Source organism: Psittacula echo (assembly GCF_963264785.1).
Source record: "Psittacula echo genome assembly, chromosome: 2".
NCBI lineage: Eukaryota > Metazoa > Chordata > Aves > Psittaciformes > Psittacidae > Psittacula > Psittacula echo.
The window spans coordinates 51,405,875-51,421,062 of NC_137737.1; the positions used below are offsets into that span (position 1 = coordinate 51,405,875).

The 15,188-nt window shown below is 37.7% G+C and overlaps 1 protein-coding gene across 4 annotated transcripts in view; it reads left to right on the forward strand.

The window, feature by feature from the left end:
• The window catches only part of LMBR1 (limb development membrane protein 1), a 79,689-nt gene extending 64,859 nt beyond the window's left edge, over positions 1-14,830 (forward strand). For all 4 annotated transcript variants that reach the window (XM_080611676.1, XM_080611677.1, XM_080611678.1 and 1 more), the window contains 3 exons: positions 178-244; positions 4,518-4,679; positions 7,333-14,830. In XM_080611676.1, coding sequence (XP_080467802.1) covers positions 178-244; positions 4,518-4,679; positions 7,333-7,415 — 312 coding nt within the window. In that variant the 3' untranslated portion in view covers positions 7,416-14,830. The remainder of the gene's footprint in view (positions 1-177; positions 245-4,517; positions 4,680-7,332) is intronic.
• Positions 14,831-15,188: the final 358 nt, after the last annotated feature.

Consider the following 15,188-nt stretch of genomic DNA (forward strand, 5'->3'; position numbering starts at 1 on the left):
TTGTATAACACCATATGGAGAAGTGTGGCAGAAGTGAGCAGGACTAACAATATCTTGCTGTAAATTGCTTTAGGTTCAGTTTAAAGGATGTAACTTTCAGGAATTCTTTCTCATCTTGACCACTGTTTTCCTTCAGCAATCCCATAGCTAATTTAAATGTTTGTCATTTTTAAACAGATCATTGGAAACTGTGTCTCAATCTTGGTGCTGAGCTCTGCTTTGCCAGTGATGTCAAGAACACTGGGTAAGTGAAGTGGAAGTACAGCACCTTGTAATAAAGGATGTTTAATAGAGTTAAAAAACCCCAAAATACGCCATAGAAAGGGCATGTCTGTGTGGCCTTTTCTACACCAACATGAGCTGTTGAACATGCGTTTAACATACATAAACTGCATTATATACATTCTAGAAGAAGATGCTAAGCATTTTCTACAGAATATATTCTTTTAAAAAGGTAGGTTAGGTTTTTAAACTTCAGGTGGGAAGAGTAGATATGTAGGCTGCTTGATTAGGGCAGTATAAAATAGTTTCATGTTCACCGTGACATTACAGTGCTCAGTTTTCATGGGGAAAAAAGCCCCAAACAAAAAAAACCAACCAAACATTTGGGGATTTCAGGTTTAAAATTTGAGATAACGTTGAGTGCAAATGTCATCTTAAGTACAGTTAATACTGTAATTTCACTGAAGTTTTTTATCAGCAATGATACCAGGCTACTTTCATTTTTCCTGGTTATAAAATAACCTGCTTGCATTCTTTCTTACTTCAGTTTTCAAATATAAAAATTTGGTGTCCAGCATAGTAGAACTGAAGAAGTTCTGATTTTATAGTTAAGAGCTGGCCATAGCATTTGAAGTGGAAAAACTATTTTAACTGTTTGGAAAGACAAGGTACTTTGTATCTTCACTTTGTTTAGTTAGGTAATCTTCAACTTGATTTCTTGCAGCTAGGTTGCAAGCCTATCACATGTTTAAGTAGTGTAGAATGCTTTCAGGTAATGTGAATTTCATTTGGAACAGTAAATGAGATAAAACAAAAATCCACACAACAGGCTGTATGAATCTTTAGTACAAGCTTAGGAGTTTAAGCTCAGGCCCACGGATCAGTAGTGTGTACCACATGGTTTTGTAGCTCACCTTATTTTCAACCAGAATACTGTCAAATCAAGAATAGTTAATGTTTTCTGGTACATTATACTGTACATCTTCGTGCTGTATATATCTATAGTTGAGTTTTATTAGATTTACTAGATCATTTCTATGACAAACAAAAACCGCGCCTCTAACGCAGTTTGGAGGGTTGAATCTGAAAATACACATTATGGAGCTCATGTTTTAAAAATTTGTAGGAAAGCTTCACAAATGCAAAAGAACAATTCAAGTATTTAAAATAGTGCATTTTTAAAGTATAGCCAGTACGATAAAGTTCTCACAAGTAAAAAAATTCTAGCACTTAAGAGCAAGATTCTATGTTGAAAAATTAGTGGTTTAGAACAGAATTTTAACATTAGTATCGTGTCCACTAAGTTACTGCATTCATCACTTGTTTAAAGGGAAATAATTGTTAATGATCTGTGAGATTAACAGTTGATAATAAATGGATTCTATGGAAGTAAGTATACATGCTGGGTGCATTGGTGTCTCATAGGAAACAGATTAATGGTAAAACTCACTTGAAAAAAAGACTAACAAATGAAATTCCTGAATAGTTTGCCATAGAGATAAATAAAAGAAGAAAAAAGATGGAACAGTTAACACACAGCTAACAAATGCACAGTCACAGCTGTCCAAACAGGATTAATAGAGTGTATTAGAGTACAGTGAGTCATGTGGCGCTTTGCAAAAATATCAGTGTGTTGCACTACATGCTACCGCCCTGTGGCATTGAATAGATGAAAAGAAATAAATATGTTAAGCAGATTCATAGCCTTTTCACTTTATTAAAAAAGCAAGTTTCTAGACTATATGGAAAAGATTAGACTTCTTCATTATGGGAAAGGTAAAAAAGCAGAAGTTATCTAACACATGTACTGACCTTTTTCAAGTCTTAAAAATGGAAATAGAATTTTGTACAAGTTTGCAAGTTTTAGGGTTAGGGTATGTATTGGATATGTAGGTGGTGCAGGTCTCTAATAATTCTTTTAGAACTCCAGGAAAGTTTTTACTAAAAGAAGTTAACTCACTTTTTAGCCTGTTAATAGTCCTCCTTCAAAAATGTTTCACACCAGCACCATATTGCTAACCACTGAGAAACAAACTGGAAGCAGGGCACTTTACAGAAAACAGAAGCAAAGAGTTGTGCAAACAAAATTGAAATTTCTAGTATACAAAGTTTTCCCAGAATTCCACTCAAGTATTATGGTTTAAGTAAATAGTGATTTTTGAACTTACTTGCACATACAATCTAAAAACATAGTTGTTGGGGTTTTTTTTTCTTTTGTTTGTTTGGTTTTTTTTAACCTAAATAATTCTTTAATAGTTTTTTTGGTAAATTGATGCCAACTTTCTTGGGTATCTATTTGTGTCCACTAGAGCTATTGCTTTCTGTTCAGCTACTGAATACTTTTTCAAATTGCAGTTTGGAAATTCTTTTCTTTGTGGGCTGCATAGATACTTCTTCTGTCAGAAAGTCACTGGAAGCTTTTTAACCCTTTTCTCCCACAGATTTACAAAATGATGCTGTCAGATCTTTTCTAATGAGCAGTGACTTTATTTTAAGAGAAAAATGTAATTTATGGACAATATTTTTCCCACCTGTTCTAACAGAAGTGTCAGGCTTAACTTTTGTTTGTCCTTTACAATGGCTGCTCTCTTGCTAGATACTCTTTTGAACCTCTTTGTGGCAAGGAGTATTATTTCTTTTTCAGAGAACTCCTCACCCTACCTGTTTTGTTTCTTTTCCTTTAAGGGTCTGGAAGGCTCTACGTTCAAACCTGACTTTCTCAATTTTCCTGTAGCGCTACAGTCTGACTAAAACACTGCTGCTTTTGAGAATGTTAAGGACACTGTTTGCCTTCAAGTGTGAAAGCAGCTTTGTTTTTATTGTCCTTCATCTGTTTACCAGTTAATTCAGTCAGCTGGTTTCTTCTTTTTGTGCTAAGACCTTCTGTGCTGTTTTGATATTTCTCCCTGCTTCTCTTGCTAGTTTGATCAGCTTCAGTGACATTTTTCTTTTCCTTTATCCTGCTTTTCATTTTCTTAATTTTTAACATGTTTTTCTTAGATGTCAAATTTGATTCCCATGTTTTTAATATAAATGGCTGATGCTGAGTACGAGGAGCTTTTGTATCTCTTACTATTGTGATAGCTTGCTATAAGTCTTGGGTATCAAGGCACAATGAGATTCAGAAGTGCCAGGTTTACCCCTGAGAGGAAGATAACTGACCCTTAATTCTGCCTCTCTTCATTTATTATCACCACTGAAGTCATGGTTCTTCAAAGCCCCCAGACCTTTTCGAAATAGGATGATAGGAAACTTACTTCCAGAAATTTCCGAGCCAGGCTATTTTCTGATTGCCTAGTTTGCTTCTGCCATTTCAGCTCTGGGGTGAGGAAAGCTTCCTTCCTTTGCACTATTGGTCTCAACTGTGAGAGCACACATCGACATCGTCTGTGCAAATGTGTTTGGGCAATATAGTGGCTCATCAATCCTAGACAACTGTTGTTTGGCTATCATCTCAATATTCTGCCCTTTATTCAGTGCAGTCCTGATGTAGGCCTAACAGAGGAGCAACTGATGGGTCTTCCTCTTCTGCCTTCTGGGATGGACCCTGTGGCTCATAGTCACTTCCACATTTTGGAAGAATTCTGCTCACTTAGCTGTAGTGATTGACTAGCCTCTATCAGCACAAAGCCCAGGCATCAGTGTTATGAGGTCCACTGTGAACACTTGTCAGCACTGTCTTTCAGCCAAACTCTTTTCCTTCTGTGTGAATGCTCGGTGGCTGTAGTGGTGGATAGGTCTAGGAGAAAAACTGCAGTTGGAAAGATGTCTATGAACTTCGGTTTCAAAAGCAGTGGCTCCAAAAAAACACTTAGAAAGACTTAGTGTTTGCTGTAAGATGTTGTGGCTCTAATGGAAAGGCTTTTTGCTACCTGTATGTTTAATAAAGAAACCTCGTGATGCATTTCATCCTTTTCTGGAATAGATATGGATTTCATAGAACCTGAGATTTCAAGCAATTTTCATACTAATACTGATACTTTTCTTTCCTAGTTATAGTCACTGAAGTTAAAGAAGCAGAATTCTTATCTAAATAGACAATTTACTTAAAATCACATTATCCAAGCGTTTCACTAGGAAACTTAAACAGTTTGATAAGTGTGTCTTACAGTTTTATATTGGTAAATGGAAAATGACCTTGAGAACATTCTTTTGTGTTTAACTATGTGTCTGCTATAAGTAGTGTGCTGTCTGAATTTTGCTTCCATATGTAAAAAATGTTACAATGATGTTTTTGTGTTTCTTAAAAAATGTGATCAAGACTTTGATGTAAATCTTAAATGCAATTTTAACAGGAATCACCAGATTTGATCTGCTTGGAGACTTTGGAAGGTTTAACTGGCTGGGAAACTTCTATATTGTATTATCTTACAACTTGCTCTTTGCTATCATGACAACATTATGTCTGGTCAGAAAGTTCACTTCCGCTGTGCGAGAAGAGCTCCTGAAGGCATTAGGTAATATAGCATTGAAAACGTAGTTAGTACTTGAACTTTTCCTTTCTCCAGTGTTTGATACCTTGACGTGCTACTGGTAAGTTTCTGTTACAGCTGACAGAGAAGTTTCTTTTGGTGGAAGTTTCTGTAAGTTAAGGTGTGAGAATGCATAGCTTTGTGGTATTTTTTAGAGAGTTGAGAGCTAACGTACAGTGTTGATATTAATGATGTGCCCATATACTTCCTGGTCTACAGTTAGATTATCAGACTTTAGAGAGCACAGAAACATTCAAGTTGCTACCCAGGAATTATTTGGAAATGCAGCTTCCACTTATGTGTGGGTTTGCTATTTTGTTTTGCTTTTAAAGCAATTTATTGCCTAAAAATAGTTTAGTGACAGTCTGAGCTGCCTTGTTGTGATGCCTTTTTTGAGCACTACCTGTTCAGAAAATCTCTCTACAGAATATACAGAATCTTAGTAACTGATTGAGTAAAACCTGTGCTTGATATCATCAAGATTTAGATCAAATTGCGTATTCATTTTTTTTCGCCATAGAAGAAAACTTGAAACATATTTCATATTAAGAGGATAAAATATACATAGTTAGCAGTCATGGTTTTACTACATCTTATCTTTGGTGATTAATGAAGCTCCTGCCTCTGTAGAACCCTAGAACAGTATTTGCTGAAATTGAAGCCACTAATGGTGAAACTTCAGTGTTATTTATACCTGTGGATTCAGTTTGTAGTGTCTAAAAGGTTAGTTTGTTCATTTTCACCAACTTTACACAGTTGTGACCCTGGTAAGCAAAATCCAAGCATTTTCCTGGAGTGCACCTCTACTGGTGGCACTTAAGTTAAAATCAGACCTACTAAATAGGGAAATACAAAATGACTGATAGTGTAGGATTAAAACAAGCTATTCTGTGATTTTTGATGTTGAGTTTTGAAGCTCCAGGGGAATGGATTAGTGGACCAGGGCTGTGTAAATCTCTCCATTGATTTTTATGCCGAAAATGTTTTCAGAGAAGTTCCATTGTTGATTGAGACTGATATATGATGCGAGTATGATGTATCTGACATTATCCCCCAGCTTTTAGTTAAGGTTATTTTATGAGAAGACCTTGATTCATCTCTTTCAGTTGACTTGCATAATCCTATTTTTTTGGGGCAACTGTTTTGACTGTAAAGGGATTACTTTGTATAATGTAATGGCTGCTGCAGAGCTCTGAAGGAAATAAATTAACATCAGTCAGCATGGGCTTTTAGCAACAGGTCTGGTAAAACTTTAAAGTTTCTTTCTTAAAGCAAATGATTTAAAAGATTTATCTTGATAATTCATGGCACATCACTGTATTAAATATACAGTGCTTAGTTAAAAAATCTAGGCAAATTAACAGACTTGGGAATGCACACATAGTAGGATAATGGTCACTGGATAGCACCGCTCTAAGGGATTTTTTTAGGGATGTTTTTGCCACTTGCTGTCACATATTGTGTGATTTTGTGTAAATACTGTGATCAAAACGGAAAGTAATTGGTAAAAGGTTTGCATTTGACACAAGCAGGAAGTTATAAATCCTGAAGAGTGCAGGTTTCCTGACACAAACTGGGTTTGTTTTCAGTGCTGTGCATAACAAACAGTGTCTATTAAAAAATGTCACATGGAACTCAAAGAATGAGAACCAAAATTTGTGTGCTTGTTTCTCCCACGTATTAGGACCTGTGATGCTGAGGATTAGAGGCTGGTGGAATGTCATAGCTAATTGTTGGAAGTTAACATCCTGCTGCAGGCCTGAGACCAAAAGAGTTCGTGTAATATTGGGACTTACAAGTAATATAATACCGAGGAGTTTTGTTTTTTTGTTTTGTGTAGTGCAGTCAATTTTGGAATTCCAGTGATGCAAGAAATTTAGCTTAGTACATTATGGTACTTCAGCAAGACATTCTGTATAGTCTATGCTAAATGAATAAGAAGCTCTTTCCATTTTTGATCCTTAGAGACTTGATAGGAGACTTCAGAGAGAAACCATAGCAAGCAAGGAAGGACTGACATTATGCCTCTTGTGAATAAAATATGGCTGAATGTACCATCTTTCCCCACCTTCCTCCAAAAAAAGAGCAGTTTAACTACTTGCTTGGGGCAGGGTGAGAGACCTTAATTAGCACTTGTAGTACAGAACGATACAATAAGAACAAATGGCTGGAAATAGAGATAAAACAAAGTGGTAATAATGTAGGCCTAAAAATATTATTAGACATATAAACAGTTTGGAGAAATGATGGGGTCATCACCAGTGATATGAAGATCAGTGGATGCTTTTCAGAAAGCAGCTATATTTTAAAAGAAATATTCTTAGGTAATTATGTTGTTCTTTCTAAATTGGCTGAGTAAAATATTGCACGTCTTTCTCAGTTCTTAACATCAGATTTAAGCAATGTGAAGTTAGGCCTCTCTCCCTTCCATGCTTGTCCGTTGTGGTGGACTTTTTTCACTTAAAGCGCAACTGAAGGCATATCCCAGAAGTAATTCTTACCAGAGTTATAATCTGTTCTGGTCTTTAGCAAAAATCCTTATCACAAAGTAGAATTTGGTTTGTATGCATTCTTCTGAATAGCTGTATGCATGAAACATGGGAGAATCAGTTTTTTCTCGTTGTGCAATGTTTTGCAGGATTAGATAAACTTCATCTATCAAATAATCCAAGAGACTCGGAGACAAAGCCATCTGCAAATGGGCATCAGAAAACACTGTGATTAGCAATCGCCTGCAATCAACAAAACTGAAAACATCAACCTCACGGCATTCCTGTCATCTCATCAGCATTTTTATATTGATTTTTTATTTGTTGATAATTTGGGTCCAGTGTAAGTCTCATTTTTTGTTGCTGTGTGCTTCTGAGGAAGTTAGGTATATCAGATTCTTCTCTTTCCAGTGAACTTTTGGTCTGCTTGTTTGTTTCCTGGTGAGTTAATGCAGGAGGTGCCTTGAAGACTGGAAGCTGAAGAGAATAATTCATTCCTTTTTATTTGTTGAAAGCCTCACATCTTTAGAACAAACCTGCTGCCATTTGAATGCATAGTACCTCCTGTGTTACACAGACACAGCTATAGCGAATAACTCTGGGACTTGGTTTAAAAAAAAAAAAAGCAGCAAAAAGCTGCTTTTTTCGAGCCCACTATGACCCTTACTGGAAATGTAAACTACCTGGAGTAGGTATCCTTGGCAGTAGATAAACAGTTCCACTAAGAACATGTTAAAAATAGCAGTAATGTGTAGAGATCACAGTCCTTTCATGCCGGATACAGCGGGCTGTTCACAGCTGAATGTCACGGAGCTTTCTTGGAAGGCCAGCGTTTTCAGCTTTCTGTTCTTAGCTAGAAACACCAGCTTGCTTTACTGGTAGTCAGACAATGTCTTATTAAAGTACAAGATGAAAATTAACTTCAGTGTTAAATCTGAGCCAAGTATGCTTTGTAAAAAGCTGTGTAGACCCCCTGTCACAGCTCTTACAGTTCTGTAAGCTATCGTGCCAGGGAGGTCACTTCCCTACCAAGTACATCCCTGTAAAATTCTTTATGAACTACTGTGTATAAGCAGTACTTGTAATCAATGCAAGTAGCACAGGCCTAGGAGGCTGCAGTTGCAGTTTTTTACAGTCTTCTTTCATTTGAAGTAAATTATTTCTCTGAATTTATACTATAGTTACCAGGATTTCTGTTCAGTGCTGTAACCCAGTATCTTTCAGTAGCCTGTTTCTTTTAATGTACACATGAACGTGTATATAGGCCTATATGTGTAGATATAGTAAATTAAATTCTAAGCTTCTAGAGATGGCATAGGTGGCTTGGTAAGTAAAACTTGTGTGTTTAATCTTGATAGTTGAATTCCTGCAGTGTTACAGTTTAACTGCTCAGAGGCCTTAGATTCAGGCCTTAGATGCAGGATGGCGTTGGTGAGTGGTTACATCCCTTTTCTTAGCATTACTGCAGCCCTAGGAATCCCTCAAGCAGTTTATAGTAAAGAAAAAAGCTCAACAACCAAAACCCAAATAAGTATTCAAAATCTGGTTACACTTTTGTCCTGCTCTGCCACAGGTTATCTTCAAACAGGTTGGAATGGGGACACCTTCAGTGTAGCAAGTCAGATACTGTTCCTGTTGATTTCCCATTTCTGTAAAACAAGTATGTCTGTAGCCTGAGGTCTTACACGTGATGAGGCGGTGATGACTAGCTCTCCAGTGTGGTTCCGAAATAAGATCAACCTTGTGTCAGAAACCCTTCGGCTGTTTGCCTGAGATGACTGCTCTGGGCTGTAGAACTTACTGCTGAGTGTGTGAATGTGAGCTTTTCTTTTTTTTATTCCCTAGAATGCTTCAAAAATTATGCTCCAGTATACCTGAGGATTTCTTATTTTTGCAGCTGCCTTTTCTGACTCATACTGGGGCACAATGTAAATATTGCTGTAGTAAATATGATGCTAGAGAGTTATTTTTTTGTGTGTCATTAGTATAAATTCAAGGCTTATCAAACTGACTGTTGATGTGTTGTACTGAGTCTTGGAAGACAAAGTAAAACTGCTTGATTTCATTAAGATTTACAAGCATCTTTTTTTGTTGTTTGGATTTAATGCTGACATTTTAGTGAGGAATCTTTATCCGAGTCGAAGTTCTGCAACCAAGAACAGGGAACTGTAATTAAAAGTTGTTTTAAAGTGTGTTTACATTTAAAATTTTGGGAGATCTATTTTTTAGGGGCATCATTCAGGTATCCTCAGAGCTTGTAGCCTTACGTATTAGCATTATAGTTAAAAATAACTGAAATGTATCCGCTTGTCCATGCAAGGGATTGTGTGACCAAAATTGTCCTTGTGTCTTACCAGGGCTGGTGAATTGTGGTGTGTGAGGCTAGTTAGCATTATTAAAACATTTCTATGACAACTTTTAAGACAGTTATATAAATGCAGTCTGTGAAACTGAGGAAATGAATTTAAGGAATAAGTTTAGGGAGCGTGAACCAGCATAAGTCTTGCTCTTTGTGCTTTTGGAGAGATATTTGTCCTGGCATCAGTGACCCAAGAACACAGGAAAAGATGAAATTGAGGTAATGTGTGGTTTCTGAAAGTGAGTTGGGCAGTTACTTAGAGCAGAGACAGTTCCTGCTGAGAAACACACAAGTTTCAGGCAAGAATTCAAAACTCTCTTTCAAAACAAACATTACGACCTTGCCTTTCCACCCCTTCTGCTGGTTTCTGCAATAGGAGAGATGTGTAGGTTAAGGCTATGTTAGTAAAGATTACACCGAAACCCGAAGGGTGGTTTAGATTCTGTGTGGTTTCAAGTAATTCAGAAATACCCTGTGCAGCTACTGACAGTGTTTTGTTTTAAAACCAGCTGTTCATATTGTGACACTGTCCACATTAAAATATGCCTTCTGCCTGGAAAAATTACATGCTTACGCACAGCTTCTTTACAGATAAAATGCTACAAGTATACTACATGTAAGATACAGATCACTGTATACTTTTCACAGAAGCATATGGTCACTTAAATACAAGCAACTGGTAATTCATTAATGGATATTGACGATACATTCCTAGTATTTTGACTCATGTAGAGTCAGGTGGTCTATACCTTCAAGGTATATACAGCTGATCTTAGTAACATTAACATCTGCCTCACTTCTTACGAGGCACAAAGCACATGAATGCTTCCATTTTCAACTAGATACCACACAAGACCAAAAAATAGATGTAAACTAAGTGTTTTAAGTTAGCCGTTTCTTGGCTTTATTCTGTGTTGATAGCACAATATTAAATGCAGTGGCAGAACTCTAATAGTGTGGTATTTCTAAGCATAAAGCACACATGCTTATCACTTTAAGCTAAAAAATAATAGTATTGGTTTTAACAGTATTGGTTACTGTACGAGTAACAGTTTTTGCAGTCATAGGAAGCTTTTTTGCTGTCTGTAATGTGGTGTTTATCTTTGGCTGTGTTCCTCTGATACCTTTTACCCTGTTGACTCTTTTAGTGTGATAGAAATTGAAGGATTTGACAAGTTGCTTTCCTTGTCTGGTTCCAAAGTGCCACCTCAAGTACTGCAGAGGCATGGCTAAGTGCTGTGCTCTGGTCCAGTCTGTGCAGACAGAGCTTGTGCAGCCCTGTGCTTGATGGGTGAGCACATTAGAGGATGCCGAGGAGTGCCCCTTCTCCAGTCTGTCACGAGGAGTGACAAGAGCAAAGGGGCTGCATCCCTCATGTCCCACCAGATCTCTACTGCTTGCTCGTGCAGCTCTGCAGCAGCTTCACGTGTGCCCACTGCTGTGTAGTAAAGGCAAGATGGCCCTTCTCTTAAAAGAATCTGCAATCTAAATTAGAAAGGAATAAGGTAGAAACAAAGAACAATTGGCATCTTCATGCATGTGACTTTCCTTGAATTTTCTAAGAATGTTGTAGGTTATTTTCCTTTCTTTTATTCTGCCCTTCCAGAAGTGGGATGGGCTCAAGTGGTATACACATATACAGCAACTGAGCCTTACGCTCAGTGGACTAGCATCTCTCATTTTGAAACACCAAATCCAGGAAGACAGTTAAATCCTTTTGCTTTCACATACATTCTAATTTTTAAAATAGCAATTTTTAAAATCTAGGTGAAGTCACTGGAGCAGAAACAATACACTAAGGCCATGTTAATAACCTCTTTAAAAGGAAATGGGCTTAGTTTTGTTCAAAAAAAAAAGCATTGATGTGATCCTTAAAGACTTTAAGGAAGTAAAATCCCCTGCCCTCTGGTGTTAGTGGGTTTTTGTGCATATTTTTAGTGTCTTTTAATGCTGACTTCAGACAATATTCCATACACTAACTTCCCTCCCCAACCCATATGTTTCAGGAGCTGAAATCTTGAGCTCTTGAATATTGGATTTACTATTGGTAACTGGCAAGTTATTTCAGTCGCATTAAGAGCTTTTGAACTTTACAAAAATGCTGCTTTGGAATTCATCCCATTCAGGGAGAGCAGTCTAATCCACTGGCCCTCACCCAGGTGGTGATAACCTCTGCCTCCTTTTTTTGCCTTGCACAGCATTCTTACTTCTGGCAGCTGGTCTCTGACATTGTCATAAGAAGTTGCGATGCTCGTTCTCTGTTCAGGATGTGAGGACATCCATCCCATGGCTTGTCCATTTGCCACATGCAGGTCTAGCTGCTGAATTGGGTTACTTTGGGGATTACAGACTCCCAGGATTCCCAGGTGGTAGACGTGCATGTGCTTGAACTTTCTGCTTTCAGCTCATTTTTGGTGGGACTGAGAAGTTGTTCCAGGCTTTCTGGGTGTACATTTCTGCGCCAGGCCATTTAGGGGAGAGATGTGAGAGGGCAAATGAAATGGAGCTCATTTGTATAGACAGTCTTTTTTCCGTTCTTTTTATAGCCAAGCTTTACAATTCCATTAAAAATGCACTTAAAATCCTTAAGTTCATGAAATTCAGTAGCTGATGAAACTTTTTCACAACCTGGCCCTTATTCTTGAGGATGTCTAACATCTTTGCTTGCTTTCCTCTTGTGTGTATTCAAGTCATTCGGTGTGTTATTTGGTGGCTTTGATGTTAAGAGCAGGTCTTGATCTGGACAAAACATGAAATACCAGACCAAGAAGAATTTACATAGATCTGATGTAGGATGTGTGAGAAGACCACTTCAAGTGGGAAGCTTTTTTGAAATGTTTCAGAATTGAAGCACCCAAACCTCTTCTTTCCAAGAGAAAGAAGACATGTATCATTAAGATAGAAAAATTAATTGCATGTTCTCTAAAATGCCAGTAATTCACTAACACTGAAAAGAACTTCACAGATTCTTAAAATCCATTCTGTGATTCTGAGTGCAGCAGCATCCTTGACTTCATAGAAGCCTGTGAACCTTTGAGAATAGCTCTGTCTTGGCAGCAGAGAACCTGAGGATGCTTGCTAGTTCTGTGTTAGTTACCACATTTTTCTAAGTAACTTTTCAGTTGCATTTATTGCTTATTATTTGTTTGTTTTGTTTAAATATGCATAACATTAAATGTTCTAACAAAGGCAGGAGGTGACTTCAAACAGTCAGAAGGATAGCATCAGGAATATCCTGTACATGTTGACAATCCTGACCTGCCTAATTCTAAGCTATTTAAAAGCTGTATCTGTATGAAGGTCTTACATCAGCATAGAAATTAGGAAATCCCAGTTCTTTAAGGCTTGATGAGGTACTGATGAGATTATCTGTCTGTTCCTTTGTACCTAATGAGCACTTTGGAATACTGCTTCTGCATTGCTTCTAAATGTCTATTGTATATTAACCTCAAATGTTGGTGTTGCTTCCACCACCCATTCCATTTAGTTTTATAGTCGATATCACTGGATGAAGCTCCTTTAATGAATAGGGCTTTGTTTTGCATTCCTTGTATCTTCCGTAGATACCAGCTACTGAAGTACAGGGGCACTTGCTTGGATTGTAATGTATTTCTTTTCCCACAGAGTCCATACAGAGACATTCCTTAGTTAGAAATGTTCTTCCATGATGAAAGTGTTAGTATTTATTAATTTGTTTGTACTTGATCTCTTTTTTTACCACTAGATTCCACTAAAACAATCCTGTAATTAGAGTGGGTTTTCTAACAAGTTACCAAGAGCTCATCTAAGTTTGAATTAGGAAGGAGATGAAAATGGTTTAGTCATTGCACATATATATGTGCTTTTAATCTTCAGTAGTGCAAGACAACCAGCCCAGTTCTCAGTGAGAGTGTAATGTGCTAGTACCGCCTATGTGAGCCTATATGATGGCCGTTACTCTGGAGCAGCTGATGTTCTGTGGACCTGCTCCTCAGTTACCTTCCTTGTACTTCGCAGAGCAGGACTACAGCTCTTGACATGCCTTGCTGCCTTGCTTGGCTGGAGATGGAGACACACTGCTCCGGTGTGTCAGCAGCACATAACTCTCCCATGTTTTAATCAAGGTTAGACTTTGCACAGCGCTGAGGTAGGATGTGACACTCTTCACATGTTTTCTGTCCCTTTTGTATTTCACCTGTGCTCGAGCGTGGTTTGTGTGTCTCTTTCCACGGAAAATGATTGTTCAGAAAAGAGGTGCGATGGCCATACCTTCATGGTGAATTCCGTGCGTGCGTTTCACAGAGAAAATTAACTGATGTGTGACTTCCGTTTTCCCTTTAACCATAAGTTTCCCAGTCTGAGCTGAAACACTTAGAATCACAAAATCTGTGCGAGTAACTTTTTCTCTTTCCTGGCTTTATGTAACAAAGTTGATCCACTTCTAATCTTTAAAAAATAGGTTTCAAAGTATTTTTGTCTTATTTGGCCTGACTTCTATTGTGTTAAAAATGAGTGGATAGAAAATTAAGGTATACTTGGGTCATGGATTTGAAATCTTCAAGTTTATGAAATGCATGCTTGTGCACAAAAACCATGGCTAGATTTCCTTTACTTCTTGATGGGGTTAGGAACCCAGTGCTGCGTTACCTTAGCAGAAAATGCGTCTTGCTGTTGTCTTCAGGAAGCTTTGTGTCATGTTTTGACCATGATTATACAGCTCTGGACTGGCGTGTCTGTGGGTGTTGCTGCTGCCGTAGTAACAGCAGCAGGGATCTCCTGTCCTGTACTTCCAGGTTTTTCATAGCAGAGTGACTGGTTGAGATTTCAGTTTACAAAAAAAGTAGCACAGTGACGCACAGTCTCAATGCGTGTGAGGCTCAGTGATGCTGAATGAAGTCAGCGCTTCCCTCTTGGTCCAATTTGCACTTAAAGCTTTTGGTCTTGAGCAGCTCATGTTTCTTTCAGGTGGATGTATCTTTGACCAAGGGAAAATACAGCTGAAAAATTACACTTTTGGTGTTACTTTAATCAGAACAGTTTTCTGTGGACATACCTTTTCCCCACCAAACCCTTCCTGCTTTATTTTAGGTCATCCCAACATGTCTTACCATGTTCTCAGTTGTGGATACTTTGCTGCGTTACAAACCAAACAAAAATACTCACCGCGTTCACCAGGTTGAATGTTTTGTGAAAAGCAGTGGTAATATGTTGTATTTTTTTTCCTTTGTTTGAAGTGTTACACTGAATGTTTGATAGGAAGATTATTATGGTTTTTTTACTGTTTTCAATAAAGTGTGATTCATAGTGGAGTTCTGCTAGTCTTTATTTTAAGCAATGAAAAAAAATAATCACTGTGGCATTCTCAATTGTCCTGTCTATAGTTGGTGTGAATAAGTTGCTTTACTTTCTCTTATTCCTTCCTCCAGTTTGTTTATACAAGAGGATGCTGATTAAGTCGTGTGTAAGTCATTTGCAGTAGCTCAGTAGTTTGACTGAAAGGCAATTTTTAGATACTAAAATCTGACCACTGTGGTTCCTAAACTATTTGAGGATTAACAGCTTCAGACTTCATTCCATGAGAGATGTTCTTAAAGTTGAAGAAGGGAACTGGAGAATGTCCAATCTGCTCAGCTGCACAGGACCAGATGTACCTATGCAGATGTTCCA